At 39.8% G+C, this 18,908-nt stretch overlaps 1 protein-coding gene across 1 annotated transcript in view; it reads left to right on the top strand.

Annotated features, from left to right (window-relative positions):
- The window catches only part of LOC100607540 (S-adenosyl-L-methionine-dependent tRNA 4-demethylwyosine synthase TYW1), a 275,604-nt gene that overhangs the window by 50,689 nt on the left and 206,007 nt on the right, over positions 1-18,908 (top strand). Inside the window, exons 8-9 of the mRNA XM_030795676.1 lie at positions 10,905-11,022; positions 16,900-16,952. Coding sequence (XP_030651536.1) covers positions 10,905-11,022; positions 16,900-16,952 — 171 coding nt within the window. The remainder of the gene's footprint in view (positions 1-10,904; positions 11,023-16,899; positions 16,953-18,908) is intronic.

Below are 18,908 nucleotides of genomic sequence, written 5' to 3'. Positions count from 1 at the left end.
GGCTGAGGCAGAAGAATGGCGTGAACCCAGGAGATGGAGCTTGCAGTGAGCTGAGATCGTGCCACTGCACTCCAGCCTGGGCGACAGTGTGAGACTCCATCTCAAAAAAAAAAAAAAGAAACAATGACAAGTAGATGAAATAATATGGGTACAAGGTCTGGTCCAGCCAGATTGTAACTTGGTGATCTAAAGGTACAGTTTAACCTTCCCTAGCCTTAATCCCCTTTCCTGATGAACATAGAGTTGTTGTATATGAAAGTGCTTTATAATCTTGAAAAGCCCGACAGACATTGAAATGAGCATTTTATTTTATTATTATTTTTTTTTGAGACGGGGTCTTACTCTGTCATCAGGCTGGGGTGCAGTGGCGCGATCTTGGCTCACTGCAGCCTCTACCTCCCTCTTTCAAGTGATTCTTCTGCCTCAGCCCCCTGAGTAACTAGGACTACAGATACGCGCCACCACGCCCAGCTAATTTTTGTATTTTTAGTATAGGCGGTTTCACCATGTTGGCCAGGATGGTCTTGATCCATTGACCTCGTGATCCACCTGCCTTGGCCTCCCAAAGTGCTGGGATTACAAGCGTGAGCGACCGTGCCTGGCCTATTTTTTTTTTTTTTTTTTTTGATATGGAGTCTCACTGTGTTGCCCAGGCTGGGGTGCAGTGGTGCAATCTTGGCTCACTGCAACCTCTGCCTCCTGGGTTCAAGCAGTTCTCCCATCCCAGCCTCCCAAGTAGCTAGGATTACAGGCATGTGCCACCATGCCTGTCTAATTTTTGTATTTTTTGTAGAGAGGGGGTTTTTACCGTGTTGGCCAGGGTGATTTTGAACTCCTGACCTCAAGTGATCTGCCCGCCTCGGCCTCCCAAAGTGCTAGGATGACAGGCGTGAGCCACCGGGCTGGCCTTGCTTAGACATTTTAAATTTGCTTATACATTTTCTTAGAGTTGGTCACTTGATGATTTCAAGTTTTCTGCTCTTATAATTAACACAGCTGGGTGACACAGCAAGACTGTCTCAAAAAAAAAAAAAGAAAAAACAAAATGCCAGAAAAAGAAAAGAAAAAGAAAAGCCAAGCAGTAAAAACCTCCATTGCCAAGTTTAGTATCCCATATCCCATAGAAATCAAAAACAAGATCTATTTGAACACTCTGCTGTAATCTAACAATCATGAAAAACGAAAACTGGTAGCTTATTTTCATGTCATACTAAAATTGGGAAAAAACAGGTATTTTTCCCAAAGATCTGATGATTTTATGAGAGATCTTATGAGACCTTCTTAATTTGAAAAATGTATGAATGTTTTCCTACATTTACACATTCCCCATATTGATATACTGGGTCAACGTGAATGTGTAATGTTATGACTCTTAATTAAAAATCTGAGTAATTTTAATTGGTGAAATTGTCTTAAAATGATGCATGAGATAGCTGATTTAGAGATTTTTGTATTTTCTACCAGGTTAAGCCTTATTTAAAAGCTTCGTTTAGCTGGGTGCAGTGGCTCATGCCTGTAATCCCAGCACTTTGGGAAGCCTAGGCCGGTGGATCGCTTGAGCTCAGGAGTTCGAGAACAGCCTGGGCAACATGACGAAACCCTGTCTCTACAAAAAATACAAAAATTAGCTGGGCGTGATGGTGCGTGCCTATAATCCCAGCTACTGGGAAGCTGAGGTGGATAGATCGCTTGAGCCCAGGAGGCGGAGGTTGTAGTGAGCCGAGATCACGCCACTGCACTCCAGCCTGGGTGACAGAGCGAGACCCTATCTCAAAAAAAAAAAGAAAAAAAAAAATCAAAAACTTTGTTTATCGTGGGTGAAGAGTTTGGGATAATTTGTGGGAATGTATTTTTCTTTGCTTTTTCATCTTATGGCCATTAGAGGGCACTGGAGAAAACACTAATGAAGATTTCAGACATCTGTGTACATTATTTTTTTGAAATGAAATGATTTTGGGCTTTATGAGCTTTAAGCAGCTGGTTTATGATATTTCAGCTTTCTTATAAAAATCTCTCATAAAATCATCAGATCTTTGGGAAAAATACCTGTTTTTTCCCAATTTTAGTATGACATGAAAATAAGCTACCAGTTTTCGTTTTTCATGATTGTTAGATTACAGCAGAGTGTTCAAATAGATCTTGTTTTTGATTTCTATGGGATATGGGATACTAAACTTGGCAATGGAGGTTTTTACTGCTTGGCTTTTCTTTTTTTGGCATTTTGTTTTTTCTTTTTTTTTTTTTTTGAGACAGTCTTGCTGTGTCACCCAGGCTGGAGTGCAGTGGCACAATATCATTTCACGGCAGCCCCCGTCTCCCGGGTTCATGCAATTCTGCCTCAGCCTCCCGAGTAGCTGGGATTATAGGCACTCGCCACCACGCCCAACTAATTTTTGTATTTTTAGTGGAGACAGCGCCTCGCCATGTTGGCCAGGCTGGTCTTGAACTCCTGACCTCAGGTGATCCATCTGCCTCAGCCTCCCAAAGTGCTGGGATTACAGGTGTGAGCCACTGAGCCTGGCTTTTTCTGGCATTTTTTTTGGGGCTGGCTCACACATATTCCCTGAGTGCTTTCCGCATGATCATCCATGACACACCACATGAAACTGCCTTAGTTGTTACTGTCAAGGGAAGTAGTATGTGCCAGTGCTTAAGAGCTGGGCCGAAGCACTGTCATTGTAAGACTGGTTTTTGAGTAATTTTCACTAACTTTCATGGAGTCATACGTCTCAGCTTGTGTATCTGGACAAATTATTTTACCCCTCTGTGCTTCCATTTTCTCATTTGTAATGTGGGAGATAACAGTATCTGCCTTATAAAGTTCTTATATAGATTAAAAAAGTTAATAAAGCCACATTGTATTTTCTTGTATAGTAGTTAATATATTTTTTATATAATAATATTATATTCTAATTCTAATTATATTAGAATTAATCATATAATAATTATATAATTTTATTAGAATTATACAACAATTATATAATTATATTAGAATTAATTATATAACAATTACATAATTATATTAGAATTAATTATGTAACAATTACATAATTATATTAGAATATAATATTAACTAATTCTAATATAATTATATATTATTAGTATTATATATAATTAGAATAGAATATAACTATTCCATTACAATTAGAATTAGAATATATTAACTATAATAGTTAATAATTAGACTATAATATTAACTTATGTAAGAATATGTCTTTAAATAGGATAGATTTGGTCCTACCAAAACACCACCGTGGTATTCTACCTCCCTCCCTCTGTAGTAATATCTAAGACTTCTTCTGGGACTGAAGATAATTTGAAGTATGAGAGTGGTTTCTAAGAACTAGAGCACTAAAGTTTGAAACACTGGAATGTTAGGGAGACAGATGGAGATGTGGGGGGAATGGGGTGTTAAGGGGTGGCATGTTTGGGGAACCCTAAACAGTTTGGCATGCCTAGAGTTGAGTAGGGGTAGGAATGTTTGGAGCTGTGACATAGAGAAGGAAGACAGGGTAGGATCCTAGAGGCTTCTCAAGTCCTGCAGTGGAGGGCTGAGCTTTCTCCTGAAGGCAGTGGGAGGCAATGTGATTTGATTGAATAGGAGAATGGGTTAGGGGGTGTGGGGAGAGAGGAGAGTTCCAGTGTAGGTTTAAAATATTAGGAGGCCGGGTGCAGTGGCTTATGCCTGTAATCCCAGCGCTTTGGGAGGCTGAGGCTGGTGGATCACCTGAGGTCTGGAGTTCAAGATCAGCCTGGCAAACATGGCGAAACCTCATTTCTACTTAAAATATAAAAGTTAGCTGGATGTGGTGGCACACGCCTGTAATCCCAGCTACTCGGGAGGCTGAGGCAGGAGAATTGCTTGAACCTGAGAGATGGAGGTTTCAGTGAGCTGAGATTGCGCCTCTGTACTCCAGCCTAGGCAACAGCCTGAGAATACCCTGTCTCAAAAAAATAAAGGAAAAAAGGAGAAATCAAAATACATACTAGATTATCTCACTCAATCCTCACAGTGACCTTGAGATGATCAAACTATTATCATCTGCAATTTACCATTTCAGAGATAGCAACTGAGTCTTAGTTTAAGCAATTTGTCCATCGTCAGATGGCTGGTAAGTTGACAGGCTCAAGCCTGGACTCCATCTGTCTGTGTCGCTCCTCTTGGCTGCTTCCCCAGGGAGGAGTGGTTCTCAGAAGAGAAGCTGTAGTGTTTAGAGAACCATGAGTCAGGAGGAGCCTGATAATTTTTATATTGTTTATTTTTTCTTTCTCTTATGTTGTGATTTGTAAATGTAAAGCCTGTTGCTACTTTTTTTTTTTTTTTCCTGCAGTAAATAAATGTTGCTAAATACTCCCCACAGCAATGTTCTGGCTAAGCAGACAAACACTAGCATCAGCATCATTAATTTTGGAAATAAATGGCAAATGCTTGACAGTTACTCACTGGAGAAACATTTCAATTTGCTAGCTATTTAAACTGCAGAAGGATCTCAGTATGTCCAGTTCTGATTATAAAGTTCTATTGGTATTGCAGTGGAATAACAGGAAGCTAGTTTCAGAATTATTTTTAAGGCTTTGGAGTGTTTACTTCACCTAGAAACAAGAGGTGATAGCCTTTCAACCCCAGTACGCTGCCCTTAAACCATCTTGACTCACCATGGTCTCTGTAGCTAGGAGCACTTAACAATGAGTCCCTACGTTATCTTGTTAAGGTAGGTTATCCAAAATAGAACTACTGTGTCAGAGTAAAGCTCTTGACAAGCTTAGGCACACTGCTTTTCCACAAGTTCAAAAGGCATTTTTAGAACTCAGTATATACAAAAGCTTTGAGTAATGGTGAAAATTGGTCATTTTAAAACCGAACCATGAACAATGAGTGATATCTTGGAGATTCATTTGTTAAAGAAATAGGAATCTAAATGTTGGGTTAAATTGCAGCAAAAGTTACTAAATATTAATAATTAATTTTTTTTACTGTGACTCCTTTTTAGTGATATAATTTTTATTAGTTTAGATTAATATTAAAACTCTATTTCTGTATAATTAAACATAAATAAGAGTTTTTTTTTTTTGAGATGAAGTCTTGCTTTGTTGCCCAGGTGTGATCTCGGCTCACTGCAACCTCTACCTGCTAGGTTCAAGTGATTCTTCTGCCTCAGCCTCCTGAGTAGCTGGGACCACAAGCACATGCCACCATGCCTGGCTGATTTTTGTATTTTCAGAAGAGATGGGTTTCATCATGTTGGCCAGGCTGTTCTGGAACTCCCGACCTCAAGTGATCTGCCCACCTCAGCCTCCCAAAGTGCTGGGATTACAGGCGTGAGCCACCACGTCCAACCTGAGTTTTTAATATTGAAAGTTACCAGGTTTAGAATTAGTTACAGAAAGAAGTGTGGTCTAAATTTCTGGGTCTGGAAATAGCTGTCTGATAGTTTTGAGGCATTTCTTCATTTATTCAGCCAACATTTACTGAAGGCCCATCCTGTGCTGGCATGGCTCCAGGCCTAGCCAGGTTGACTGTCTAGAAAAATGACCTTTAGAGAATTTGGGTATTCTATAGCCAATCTTTTCTTTTTCTTTTCTTTGAGACAGAGTCTGTTGCCCAGGCTGGAGTGCAGTGGCACCAACTCTGCTCACTGCAACCTCTGCCTCCTAGGTTCAAGTGATTCTCGTGCCTCAGCCTTCCCAGTAGCTGAAATTACAGGTCTTTGCCACCATGCCTGGCTAATTTTTGTATTTTTAGTAGAGATGGGGTTTCACCATGTTGGCCAGACTGGTCTCAAACTCCTGACCTCAGGTGATCCACCCACCTCCACCTCCTAAAGTGCTAGGATTACAGACATGAGCCACCACACCCGGCCTAGCCAACCTTTTCTGTAGGAATTGATAAGAAAAGGAATCACCTGATGGTAAAAAAGGATCAAACAATCAGAAAGACTCTTTCCCAGGAGAAATGTATGTTTTGGTAAGAAAAAGCTTGTTTGTTGTAAAACTCCTGTTTGTCAGTTTCCAACTATATAGCATTTTACCTTGAAGTCTTCAGCAAATCAGTTTTTGGCCTTGTTTTTATCCTAGGCAAAATTGGATGGTACTGTGGTTTCTGGGATGATGGTATCAAAATGAATTAAGTGGTATTTTATGATTTTTTTAAAATTTTTTTATTTTTAGAGACACGGTCTTGCTTTGTAACCCAGGCTAGAGTGCAGTGGTGTGATCATAGCTCACCACAGCCTTGAACTCCTGGGCTCAAGTGATTCTGCCACCTCAGTCTCCCAAGTAGCTCAGATGACAGGCACGTGCCACCACACCTGGCTAATTAAAAAAATTTTCTTTTGTAGAGCTAGGATCTCACTATGTTGCCCAGGCTGGTTTCCAACTCCTCAGCTCAACCAGTCTTCCTGCTTGGCCTCCCAAAGTCCTGGATTTACAGGCATGAGCCACTGCACCCAACCAGTATTATATGATATTTAAAACAAAAACAAACAAAAAACATTAGTACCATTGCTTTATTCCTGTTATTCTGTAAGATTCATGTAGTCCTGTCAGTTTATAAAGAACATTTTGTGTATTCATTGCCATTTTCATAAGTGCTTAGTAAGTTAGCTCATAATTGCCTTTACTGTTTGCATGTCAGGCCACTGCAGCTTGGTGAGGTCATGAGTTTTCTTTCAAGGCAAGTGTGATGGGTATGGGAGATGGGAGGAGTGGAGGCAGAGATTGGAGACAGGGAGACCATTGAGTTTGGCTTTTGCCGTCGTCCCTGAGGAGAAAGCAAGGCCATGGACAAGAACGGTGGCATTGTAGGTGGAGAGAACAGTTATGTTGAGAAATGAAACCCTAGAACTGTTTTACTGGGCAATGGGCTCGCTGCTGGATGTATATAGAAGCCAATACTGTGGCACTGGCTTTTGAAAAAAGAAAGGCTTTATTGGGAGTCGACTGGCAAGGAGATAGGAAGAAACACTCAAATCTGTCTCCCTGAGCTGGAGGCTGGGGCGGGTTTTATAGGCAGAGGGATTACCATGAGGCAATATAATTAGTGAAGTGTGATCTGATTGGATCTTGCAACGAAGTGATGCCAGGAGGTGTGATTTGATTGAAGCATGCTGTGGGGTGATGCCAAGACATGATCTGATTGGCGCATGCCCTGAGGTGATGCCGAGGCTTGCTTCTTAATTCTCTCTTTTTCCTGATCCGAGCCCTTTGGTTCTGCTTGCGGTTGACTTTTTAGTTCTGATTGACTCTGGTATCACGCATTGGGCACACTGGGTTCATCTGTGCTTGAGTTACCTGACCTACAACCTGGGGGTTCGTGACAACTGAAATACAACTTACTAGTTTATACACATAATTGAACCAGATTGGGCTAGTTATGTGGTTACAGAACTTGGCCACTCATCTTTAAGTGGGATGGTACAGGAGAGGAAGAAATCAAGGTTGGCCGATTCTGGGATCTTATTTATTTCTGTTTAGGCCATGTAACAGCTATAAATGAATAAATACACAAAAATATATGGATCTTACATGGTTGTTATATTGTTACATTCTGGGCAGAGAGTAAACAATGTCTGCACCTAGCGGATTAGAGTTAGAATTTGAATGGTTCATTAAACTCCCTTGCGGAGTGTTATAAACCATTACATTTCTTTTCAGAAACGAAATTACTACTGCATATGGAGGATAGGACTGAGCTGCCTTAGAGGGAAGGAGTGATGAATTTTGTTTGTCCTGAGTGCTCAAGACCTTTAATCATAGCCCTTATGATTGACTCTGGGGTTGCTGCACTCACATTTTATAATAGATACTTTCTCTAGTGAAGGGACAGGGACAGTATTCCATGGCCGTCCTTTGGAGTCTGTTCATTTTGTAGGGGCCAGAAGTCTCTGTTTAAAACCCCAGGTGTCTGTGGAGCTTTGGGCATAGTGGTCAGAGGCCAGTGTCATGGGCCTGGGTCCAGTTTTGGATTTATCTGGCCTTTGGGTTAAGCAAATAAGCTGGTGATGTTTTGTGGTGACAGAGGCTTTTGAGGGCAAATACTGCCATGTCTTATCAATTTTTTACATGATTTGTAGAGGAATTATAGAGACTTGCTATAGAATTGCTTCAGAGAATTTAAATGCTTTCAAGGTTGAGATTTGTTCATTTTGCTTCACCACAAGACTTCTTCAAGCTCACACCTTTGCTTTTAGATTAAAAAAAAAACAAAGCAAACTACTGGGGTAGCTGAGGCGGGAGGATCGCTTTAGCCCAGGAGTTTGAGACCAGCCTGGGCAACATAGCGATACCTCATCTCAGAAAACAAAAGGCAAAGGATTCCTTCTATTTTAAACTATCTTAACAAAATAATAACTGGAGCCTTTTTATTTGTATAAAAGGCCTAGCATTAAGCTAATTACATTTATTATGAGAACAAATGATTGATGTTTGTTTATGAATTTTTTCAGCTCCATGCAGTAATGTGTAATTAAGAACCCTATTACTGGAAGCAAAAATGTTCATTTGCCTCGCATTTTGATTATATTTAGTAATTTGGAATGCTGACTTTTAGGACAGATAGGACTTAATGCGGCTTTTTTTTTTTTCTCATTTGGTACATTTGACTCTCTAAAGTACTTTTTTCACTGATCTCCTATTTCAGAGCATGTCCCTGAAGTAACAGAGAATGTAGAGATATTGACTCCAAATTTCACTTACTTTCTGTGAGTGTTAATTTTTTTTTTTTTTTTTTTTTTGAGGCAGAGTCTCTGTCGCCCAGGCTGGAGTGCAGTGGCGCAATCTTGGCTCACTGTAACCTCCACCTCCCAGGTTCAAGTGATTTCTCCTGCCTCAGCCTCCCGAGTAGCTGGGATTATAGGTGTCCGCCACCATGCCTGGCTAATTTTTGTATTTTTAGTACAGACAGGGTTTCACCATGTTGGCCAGGCTGGTCTCGAATTCCTGACCTCAGGTGATCCACCTGCCTCGGCCTCCCATAGTGCTCGGATTACAGGCGTGAGCCAACGTGCCCAGCCTCGTGTTAAAATTTGTAATCTGTTTTATATATGGGGGACATTGAATGTTCTCAAAAGTACACAGTGATATAGTGAATTCTTATTACCTATTGCCTGGCCTCATCAACCAGCAACTTATGAGCCATCCTCCCCTAGGTGCCCTTTGTGTACCCCTTTCTGTTTTAGTTTGAAGCAAATCTCAGACCTTATCTGTGAGATATTCTCATGTTAAAGTAGAAATGGTGTTACGGTGAGTCCATTCACTTATTCACCGGGGGGCTGGATGGCTGGACATTTAAAATAGACAGGGACCAAGGGTGGTCTGGGGCTTGGTGGTAGGGCCACTGCCAAGATGAGTTACTGTGAATTTCTGCAGCTGTCAGTAAGATTTGATGAGTATCTCCCCTAAAGTGTAACACAGATCTTGTGTGTTGTCTCTGAAATTATTACTCAGCACTCCACCATTCCCAAAAAGATAGGGAGATATCCTTAAAAATATACACAAATAAACTTTTAAAAAGAGAAGAAGAAATCAGTGGAAAGAGGGAATGAGGGTCATCTTGTCATATCAAGCCAATTACAATGAATAGAAGACCAGCATGCTGCAAGGTTTTGTAATAGTAATCAAAGGTGTGCTGGTGAAATTTCCTGGTGGCCAAAGTCAATAGGAAACACAATTATTTTTATATTATCCTTCGGATTTCTTAAGTGTTTCTTTTTCTGTCACTGAAGAAAAATATCCTGCATAGGATCTTCTAGAAGTAGACATTGGCCAGGAGTTTCAGACCAGCCTGGCCAACATGGCAAAACCCTGTCTTTAGTAAAAATACAAAAAAATTAGCCGGGCATGGTGGTGCACGCCTGTAGTCCCAGCTACTTGGGAGGCTGAGGCATGAGAATTGCTTGAACCTGGGAGGTGGTGTTTGCAGTGAGCCAAGATCGTGCCACTGCACTCTGGCCTGGGCGACAAAGCGAGACTGTTTCAAAAAATAAAGGAGAAGGAACCATTGGGATGGCTGTTGGTGGTAGTGGGGTAACTTGGTCTCTGAGCTGATGGCTCTCAGGGTGGCTTAGAGTACTTTTTTCATTTGTTTTTGGGGTTTAGAGATGTAATACCAGCAGCAGCTATAATTTATTGAACGCCTATTGTACATCAGGGGTTGTGCCGTGATTTTATTTCATTTAACCTTCAACATATTTCTTCTCTATTGCTATTATTATTTTTCCCCCTTTTCAGGTGAGGAAATTGAAATTCAGAGAAAATAAACAACTTGCTAAAGTTAGGCAGCTATCTGTACTCAGATTGCTGAAAATGTTTGACACTTAGATAAGTGAATTGTAGATTTATGGTTTTTGGATGTGTATGTTTGAGTATATAGTTACTTAACAAAAGAGCATCCTGGCATGTCTTTAGATTGTTGTCTCATTGGGATTGTGTTCACTTTGGAGAGGATGGGTTTTGTGGGCCATGGTTCATAACAGCCCTTTTTAAAAAATTTTTTAAAAATTATTTATAATTATTTATTTTTTGAGATGGAGTCTTTCTCTGTTGCCCAGGCTAGAGTACGGTGGTGTGATCTTGGCTCACTGCAACTTTCGCCTTGCGGGTTCAAGTGATTCTCCTGCCTCAGCCTCCTGAGTAGCTGGGGTTACAGGTGTGAGCCACCATCCCCGGCTAATTTTTGTATTTTTAGTAGAGATGAGGTTTCGCCATGTTGGCCGGGCTGGTCTTGATCTCCTGACCTCAGGTGATCCACCTGCCCTGGTCTCCTAAAATGCTGGGATTACAGGCGTGAGCCACCGTGCCCGGCCTCATAATGGACCTTTTTATTGATGCTAGTTGTTCATGACTGTGCTGTTATTTACATTGCACATTGCCAATTCTGGATTTCATTCTTTTTTATTTTAATGCAGAGAGAAACGGAACAGCAGGAAGAGAAGTCTGGTTTGTTCAGGAACATGGGGAGGAATGAAGATGGTGAAAGAAGAGCAATGATAACTCCTGCTCTCCGAGAAGCCCTTACTAAACAAGGTGAAAATCTTTAAGAATTGTTGTTATATGACTATAGTCTTAGGCATTCTCATTTCATACCTAGAATGAAGTCTCTCTCTAATTAGCTCAGCAGCTGTTCATAGTGGCAGATATAACAGTGTAAAGATTTACCTTCTTATTTCTGCGGATCGCTTCTGTTGGCTGCCTGCACCAATGAGTTACCTTTTTTCTTGGTTTATTGGGATATTACTGTCAGTGTGGGTCAAGTTTACAGATCAAAAGTGCTGTCATTGGGAAAGCTATTAAAAATGCATAGAAAAGCTTATATGATACGATAATGGGTTAATTAGAAGTGTTTATGTAGAGGTGTCATATCTGGATTTGTGTGGTCTTACCTTATTAAGGAGGTTATAGTTGCATGAATGAGTAATAATATTAGTTTCCTGTGGAAGAAAGAGTAGTAAAATGGGAATCAGTAGACCGACCTCCTTTCCTCCTTCCCCCTCCCCACTTCCCCTCTATATTTATGAGAGACCTTTTATGTGACAGTTCTGGCAATGCAGAGAAACACAGGAAACTATATCTGCTTCAAGGAACCGTCGGTCTGGTACACTAGAGAAATATATATATATTTGTATTTTAACGTCTATGTCTATATTTTAATTAGGGTGGATTATATTAATGTGATTTCATTATAGATTTAAATTTATCTTGCTATTTTCTATTTCATCCGCTTTTTTATTTCCCTTTTCCTGTTTTTCTGTGTTCTTTCAAATTAATTCATTTTTTAAAAATGACTCTTTTATATTTTGTTTGCTTACTAGCAATAACATTTTCACTAATAGTTGCTGAAGGTTTTACACGATACCTCTTTTTTTTTTTTTTTTTTTTTTTTTTTTTTTTTTTTTTTTTTTTTTTTTTTTTGAGACAGAGTCTCTCTCACCCAGTCTGGAGTGCAGTGGCATAATCTTGGCTCACTACAACCTCTGCCTCCTGGGTTCAAGTGATTCTCCTGCGTCAGCCTCCTGAGCAGCTGGGACTAGAGACATATGCTACCATGCTCAGCTAATTTTTTCGCCATGTTGGCCATGCTGGTCTTGAACTCCTAGCCTCAAGTGATCTGCCGCCTCAGCCTCCCAAAGTGCTGGGATTACAGGTGTGAGCCACTGCACCTGGCCTACACCATACTACTTCATCATTTCATAGTATATCTTTGAGTGATGTTATCTCACTTAATGTGTAGAAGAACCTTACAATACTATACTTCCATTATTTCTTTCTTAATCCGTATGTAATTTTTATCACACATTTTACTTTTACTTTTGTTTTTTGGTTGAGTGGGGTCTTACTCTTTTGCCTAGGCTGGAGTGCAGTGGTATGATCATGGCTCACTTGGCCTTGAACTCCTGGGCTCAAGGAATCCTCCTGCCTCAGCCCCCTGAATAGCTGAGACTACAGGTGTAAGCCACCACACTGAGTGTTTTATGTATGCTCTAAAGCCTACACTTTATTATTATTTTTTTCCTCAACAAAAATATCTATTTTTATATCTAACTCAATCAAAACATCTATTTAATTATGTACTAAAGATTTATATACTTAGAATCTTAGAATCTCACATATTTACTTAGGTAGTTACCATTTTCAGTACTCATGTAGTTACCATGTTCTGTTCATGTAGATCTGTGTTCCGTCTGATATCCTTTTCCATCTGCCTGTATGACTACTTTTTTTTTTTTTTTTTCTAATTTAAACTTACCTGTGGTGACTCCAAGGACTTTTTGAACATCTCTCATAGTGCAGGTTTGTTGGTGATGAATTCTTTCAGCTTTCGTATATCTGAAAATGGTTTTACTTTGCCTTCATTTTCTATCACTGTGTCTTCAAGTTCAGTAATTTTTTGCTGGATATAGAATTGTAGGTTGACAGCTGTTTTTTCTTTCAGTACTTTACAGATGGTACTCCGCTGTCCTCTTGCTCACATTGCTTCTGATTAGAGTTCAGCAATCAGTCACCCTTTTGTTTGTTCCTTTAAATAGGATCCTCCTTCTCCCAACCGCCTGCTACTTGGAAGATTTTCTCTCAATCTTTTTGATTAAGAGAAATCAAAAATCTCTGATTTTGAGCAATTTAATTATAATGTGCCTCAGTTTAGTTTTCTTCATGTTTCTTTTATTTGGGTTTTGTTGAGTGTCTTGGTTTTGTGGATTTATGGTCTTCATAAAATTCGGACAAATTTTGGCCAATATTTCTTCAAATATTCTCCCCCCCCACACCCACTTGCTTCCTAGAAGACTACAGTTATATGTGTAATAGTCTGCTTGAATTTGACCCACAACTCACTCATGTTCTATTCATTTAAAAAAAGTTCTTTCTTCTGTCTCACTTTTCATTTTGGATAGTTTCTATTGCTATGTTTTCAGGTTCAGTAATCTTCTGTGATGTCTCATCTTCCATTAATCCTATGTAATATATTTTTCAACTTAGACATTGTAGTTTTCATTTCTAGAAGTTCAGTTTGGGTCTTTTTATATTTTCCACATCTATTACCTTTTTGAGCCTACAGAATACAGTTATAACTGTTTTAATGTCCTAATCTGCTAATGTCTTTGTCATTTCTGGATCAGCTTTGGTTGATGGATTTTTTTCCTCATTCGTCATGTTTTCCTATCTGTTTGCATGTTTCGTATCTTTGATTGGATGTCAGACCTAATTTTACCTTATTAGGTACCGGATATTTTTATTTTTATTATTTATTTATTTATTTTGAGATGGAGTCTCGCTCTGTTGCCCAGGCCGGAGTACAGTGGCTTGATCTTGGCTCACTGCAGTCTCTGCCTCCCGGGTTCAAGCGATTCTCCTGCCTCAAGTGATTCACCTGCCTCTGCCTCCTGAGTAACTGGGCGCCCACTACCACGCCTGGCTAATTTTTTGTATTTTTAGTAGAGACGGGGTTTTACTGTGTTAGCCAGGATGGTCTTGATCTCCTGACCTGATCTGCCCACCTTGGTCTCCCAAAGTGTTGGGATTACAGGCTTGAGCCATGGTGCCTGGCCTGGATATTTTTATATAAACACTCTTATAAACAGTTTTAAGCTTTTTTTTTTTTTTTTCCTGGGACAAGGTTAAGTTACTTGGAAATAATATGAGCTTTATATCTTACTTTTATGGCTTTTTAGGTGAGAAGAGAGCCAGCTCAGTATAGGGCTAATTATTCCTCACTGTTGAGGCAAAACACTTCTATGTAGTCTACCTAATGCCTTGTGCATCTTTAGATTTCTAGTCTGACTGGCAGAAACAGGTACAATTCTCAGCCTGTTGTAAGCATCAGGCATTACCCCCAGTCCTTCCCTTCCTCTCTCCCTCTTTTCATTTGGGGTAGTTTCTTTGTTTCTTTTTTTTTTTTTTTTTTTTTTGAGACGGAGTTTCGCTCTTGTTGCCCAGTCTGGGGTGCAGTGGTGTGATCTTGGCTCACCACATCCTCCTCCTCCTGAGTTCAAGTGATTCTCCTGCCTCAGCTTCCTGAGTAGCTGGGATTACACGCATGCGCCACCACGCGTGGCTAATTTTTGTATTTTTAGTAGAGACAGGGTTTCACCATGTTGGTCAGGCTGTTCTCGAACTCCTGACCTCAGGTGATCCACCCGCCTTGGCCTCCCAAAGTGCTGGGATTTACAGGTGTGAGCCACCATGCCCGTCCCATTTGGGATAGTTTCTATCACTGTGTCTTCAAGTTCAGTAATTGTTTCTTCTCTAAATGTCTAGTCCTCCAAAAATGGTTCTTTCCCATCCTTGGGTAGTGTTTCTCTTGTGAATGTGCTAAACAGTACTTGGGCAAATACTTGAGAGAAATCCCCTGTAGACTCTTCTAGTCTCTTTGTAGGTTTCATCTCTCTAGCTTTCAATCCTGCAAACTGTAGCCACCTTTGTCTCCCTAGGCTCTGTTGCATTTTCCAAACTCGAGTCCACTGGGCTTTGCTTGGGTAGTCTCTCTTTGCTACATGGCCTGGAAGGTTTCTAGACAGTAAGCCGAGGTAATGGGAGGGCTCACCTTAATTGTTTCCTATCTCTATGGGATCACCATCTTTTGTTGCCTGATGTCTCATGTTCTGAAATCTGTTGTTTCATATATTTTGTCCATTTTTTGGCATTTCAAGTAGGATTATAAATCCTCTCTGTTACTCCATCTTGGCTAGAAGCAGAATTCCACACTATGATTTTCAGCAACTGTACACTGTTGGCTTATATTTGTGCTGTGGTCAACTACAGATCTCTCCATTCTGTAATGTACAGTTTTTTTCTTTACCTAAATGCAAAATTTATAGAAACCTATGTATCTTGGGAGAGAAAAATATAAAGAGTCAATGTAATAGAGGGTGATTTCTATGATAGTATGAACAGTATAATATGGAATTCCAAGAGAAGAACTAGAATTTCCTCTGGGTATCTTTTAAATGCATATTTGGTATCAGAGATGAGTTATTCAATTGGACTCAGTTCCACCTTCGAGTACATAAGCAGTCCTTTATTTATATGCAAGATGTTTACATAAATACAGAAGAGGATAAAAGACAAAGCCCTGTAAATGTTACCACTGGAGACTTGTAATCCAAATTGACATTGCTCCAATAATCATCACAGTGTGAATATGGATATTTAACCAGCCACTGATCCACTTATGCTGTCATCCAGACTGTATTTCTCCATTTGCCTTATTTGCCTGCAAGAGTCTTTTTGTGCAAGCGACTCATGATAATTGTGGCTTATTACCTGAAGCCTCATGAGAAATGGTATTGAATGCTTTCTGAAATCAGAATGTACTACTTGTTTGTACTACTAGTTTGTTTAAAAAGGAAATGAGATTACTTTGGCCTGGCTTTTTCCATGCTTTTCGTGTCCTATGTAGCTCAAAAATTTGAAGTGATAGGTTATAGTGCTACTGAGAATTCACGTTTAAGATGTAGTTCCTAGAATTTGATTTTTTCTCTCTTTGGGTCAACATTACTTTGTTTTATTCTCCTATTGACATCTGGTTCTTCATCTTCTTTCAAAGATTACTGATGATAGCTCCCCATTCATTCAGTTGAAATATATCATTACTTTTGTTTCATGGCCCAGCATACCATTCATTTTTATAAATGTTTCACTGGTCCATGAAAAGAATGTAAATTCTGTAGTTGGTGAGTGCAGGGCTCTGTGTGTTTTTGGTCAAGTTTATGTGTTGTTTTTTTTTTTTTTTTTTTTTTTTTTTTTTTTTTTTTTTGTTCAAGGTTTTATGTGTTGTGTTGCTTACATCTTTTAGAGCTTTACCGAGTTTTTACCTATGAGATCTGTTAAAGACAGAGAGGTTAAAATCTCCTCATATAATTTTTGGATTAATTTATTGTTTCTTGATTGGGTGTGGTGGCTCACGCTTGTAATCCCAGCACTTTGGGAGGCGGAGGTAGATGGATCACTTGAGGACAGGAGTTCGAGACCAGCCTGGCCAACATGGGGTTTCAGTGAAACCCCATTTCTACTGAAAATACAAAAAAATTAGCCTGGCAGGGTGAAGCACAACTGTAGTCCCAATTACACGGGAGTCTGAGGCATGAGAATCGATTAAACCCGGGAGGCAGAGGTTGCAGTGAGCTGAGATCACGACACTGCACTCCAGCCTGGGTAACAGAGCGGGACTGTCTTTAAAAAAAAAAAAAAAAGATCATTTCTTTATGTATTTTGAGTCTATATTATTAGATACATATAGATTTTAAATTGTTTTCTCATCTTGCTGAATTAAATCTTTAATGTTTTCTGCCATGGGTTGGTTGACTGCAATAATTTAGCAAAAAAAAAATTTTTTGCTAAATTTTAATGTCACTTTTTGATATGACCCTTTGGATTATCTAACTTTGTGTTCCCTGCTTTTCCACTCAGGTTATCAATTGATTGGGAGCCACTCGGGGGTGAAGCTTTGCAGGTGGACAAAGGTATTTTTTTTGTTTTTATTCAGTATGTCTATTATATGCAACTTTTAAATAGCTATTATTATACACTGTCAATAAATTTACTAGAGGTATAATTTACATTTAATATGCACAGATTTTTAAATGATTCTTTAAAATGAGTTCAGCAAATTTTGATAGATGTAGAACCTATATTCACCAACTCCAATTAAGATATAAGTTATTATCCCCACTCCAATGAATTTATTGTGCCTGTTTCTAGTCAATAACTCCCTTTCCCTAGCGAATTATTGTTCTAATTGCTATTACTGTTACTTAGTTTTGCCTTTTTCGAATTTCATATGAGTGGCCAGATGCAGGGGCTCACACATGTAATCTTAGCACTTTGGGAGGCCAGGTGGGCAGATCATTTGAGGTCAGGAGTTCGAGACCAGCCTGGCCAAAATGATGAAACCCCGTTTCTACTAAAAATACTAAAATAAGTCAGGTGTGGTGGTGGGCGTCTGTAATCCCAGCTATTCGGGAGGCTGAGGCAGGAGAATCGCTTGAACCCAGGAGGCGGAGGTTGCAGTGAGCCCAGATCGTGCCACTGCACGCCAGCCTGGGTGTTAAGAGTGAGACTCCATCTCAAAAAAAAAAAAAAAAAAAAAAGAATTTCATATGAGTGGAATCATGTAATGTGCAGTCTTTTGCAACTGGCTTCTTAAACTCAACATATTTTTGAGATGCATCCGTGTCGTATCATGTAACATGCATCAGTAGTTCATTCACTTTTATTGCTCAGTAGTATGCCATTGTATGAATATACCGGTTTTTAAAGATCTGTAAATAGACATTTGGTCTGTTTCTAATTTTTGGCTATTATGAAAAAAAGTACTATGAGCATTCTTCACAAGACTTTGTGAATGTAAATTTCAGTTTTCCTTGGGTAAATGCCTAGAAGTGCAATTGTTAAGTCGTAGAGTAGGTATATATTTAACTTTAGAAGAAACTCCTAAACTGTTGTCAGTGTAGTTGTACTACTTTATACTTGCTCAGCAATTTATGAAAGTTCCATTTGTTACACATTCTCACCATCATGTGGTATTGTCTTTTAATTTTAGGCATTTTCCTGGTTGTGAAATGGTACCTCATTGTGTTTTTTTCTTTTTTTGTTTGTTTGTTTGTTTGTTTTTGAGACGGAGTCTCGCTCTGTTGCCAGCCTGGAGTACAGTGGCATGATCTAGGCTTACTGCAACCTCCGCCTCCTGGGTTCAAGTGATTCTCCTGCCTCAGCCTCCTGGGTGGCTGGGACTATAGGCGCACACTACCACGCCCAGCTAATTTTTCTATTTTTAGTAGAGACGGGGTTTCACCATGTTAGCCAGGATGGTCTTGATCTCTTGACCTCATGATCTGCCCACCTTGGCCTCCCAAAGTGCTGGGATTACAGGTTTGAGCCACGGTGCCTGGCCCTCATTGTGGTTTTAATTTACATTTTGCTGGCGATGGTTGATGATTGGGAACTTTTTTTTGTTTTTTTGAGACAGAGTCTCACTCTGTCATGCTCTGTCACCCAGGCTAGAGTGCAGTGGTGCAATCTTGGATCACTGCACCTCCCAGGTTCAAGTGATTATCATGTCTCAGTCTCCTGAGTAAGTGGGATTATAAGCGTGTGCCAACACGCCCAGCTAAGTTTTGAATTTGTGTATTTTTAGTAGAGGCGGAGTTTCACTGTGTTGGCCAGGCTGGTCTCAAACTCCTGACCTCAAGTGATCCACGCGCCTCAGCCTCCCAAAGTGCTGGGATTATAGGCGTGAGCCACCATGCCCAGCCAAGAACATCTTGTGTTGTGCATATTGGCTGTTTATACTTGTGAAATGTCTGTTCACATCTTTGTTCAAACTCAGTTGTTTGATGCTATATTATTGATTTCTAGAAGTTCTTTATATGTTGTGGATGTGAATCTTTTGTTGAATGTGCATTGTGAATATTTCTCTA

Source organism: Nomascus leucogenys, chromosome 17 (assembly GCF_006542625.1).
Source record: "Nomascus leucogenys isolate Asia chromosome 17, Asia_NLE_v1, whole genome shotgun sequence".
Classification (NCBI taxonomy): Eukaryota; Metazoa; Chordata; class Mammalia; order Primates; family Hylobatidae; genus Nomascus; species Nomascus leucogenys.
The sequence above is the reverse complement of the archived record's forward strand: the minus strand, read 5'-3'. Positions and strand labels throughout refer to the sequence as shown.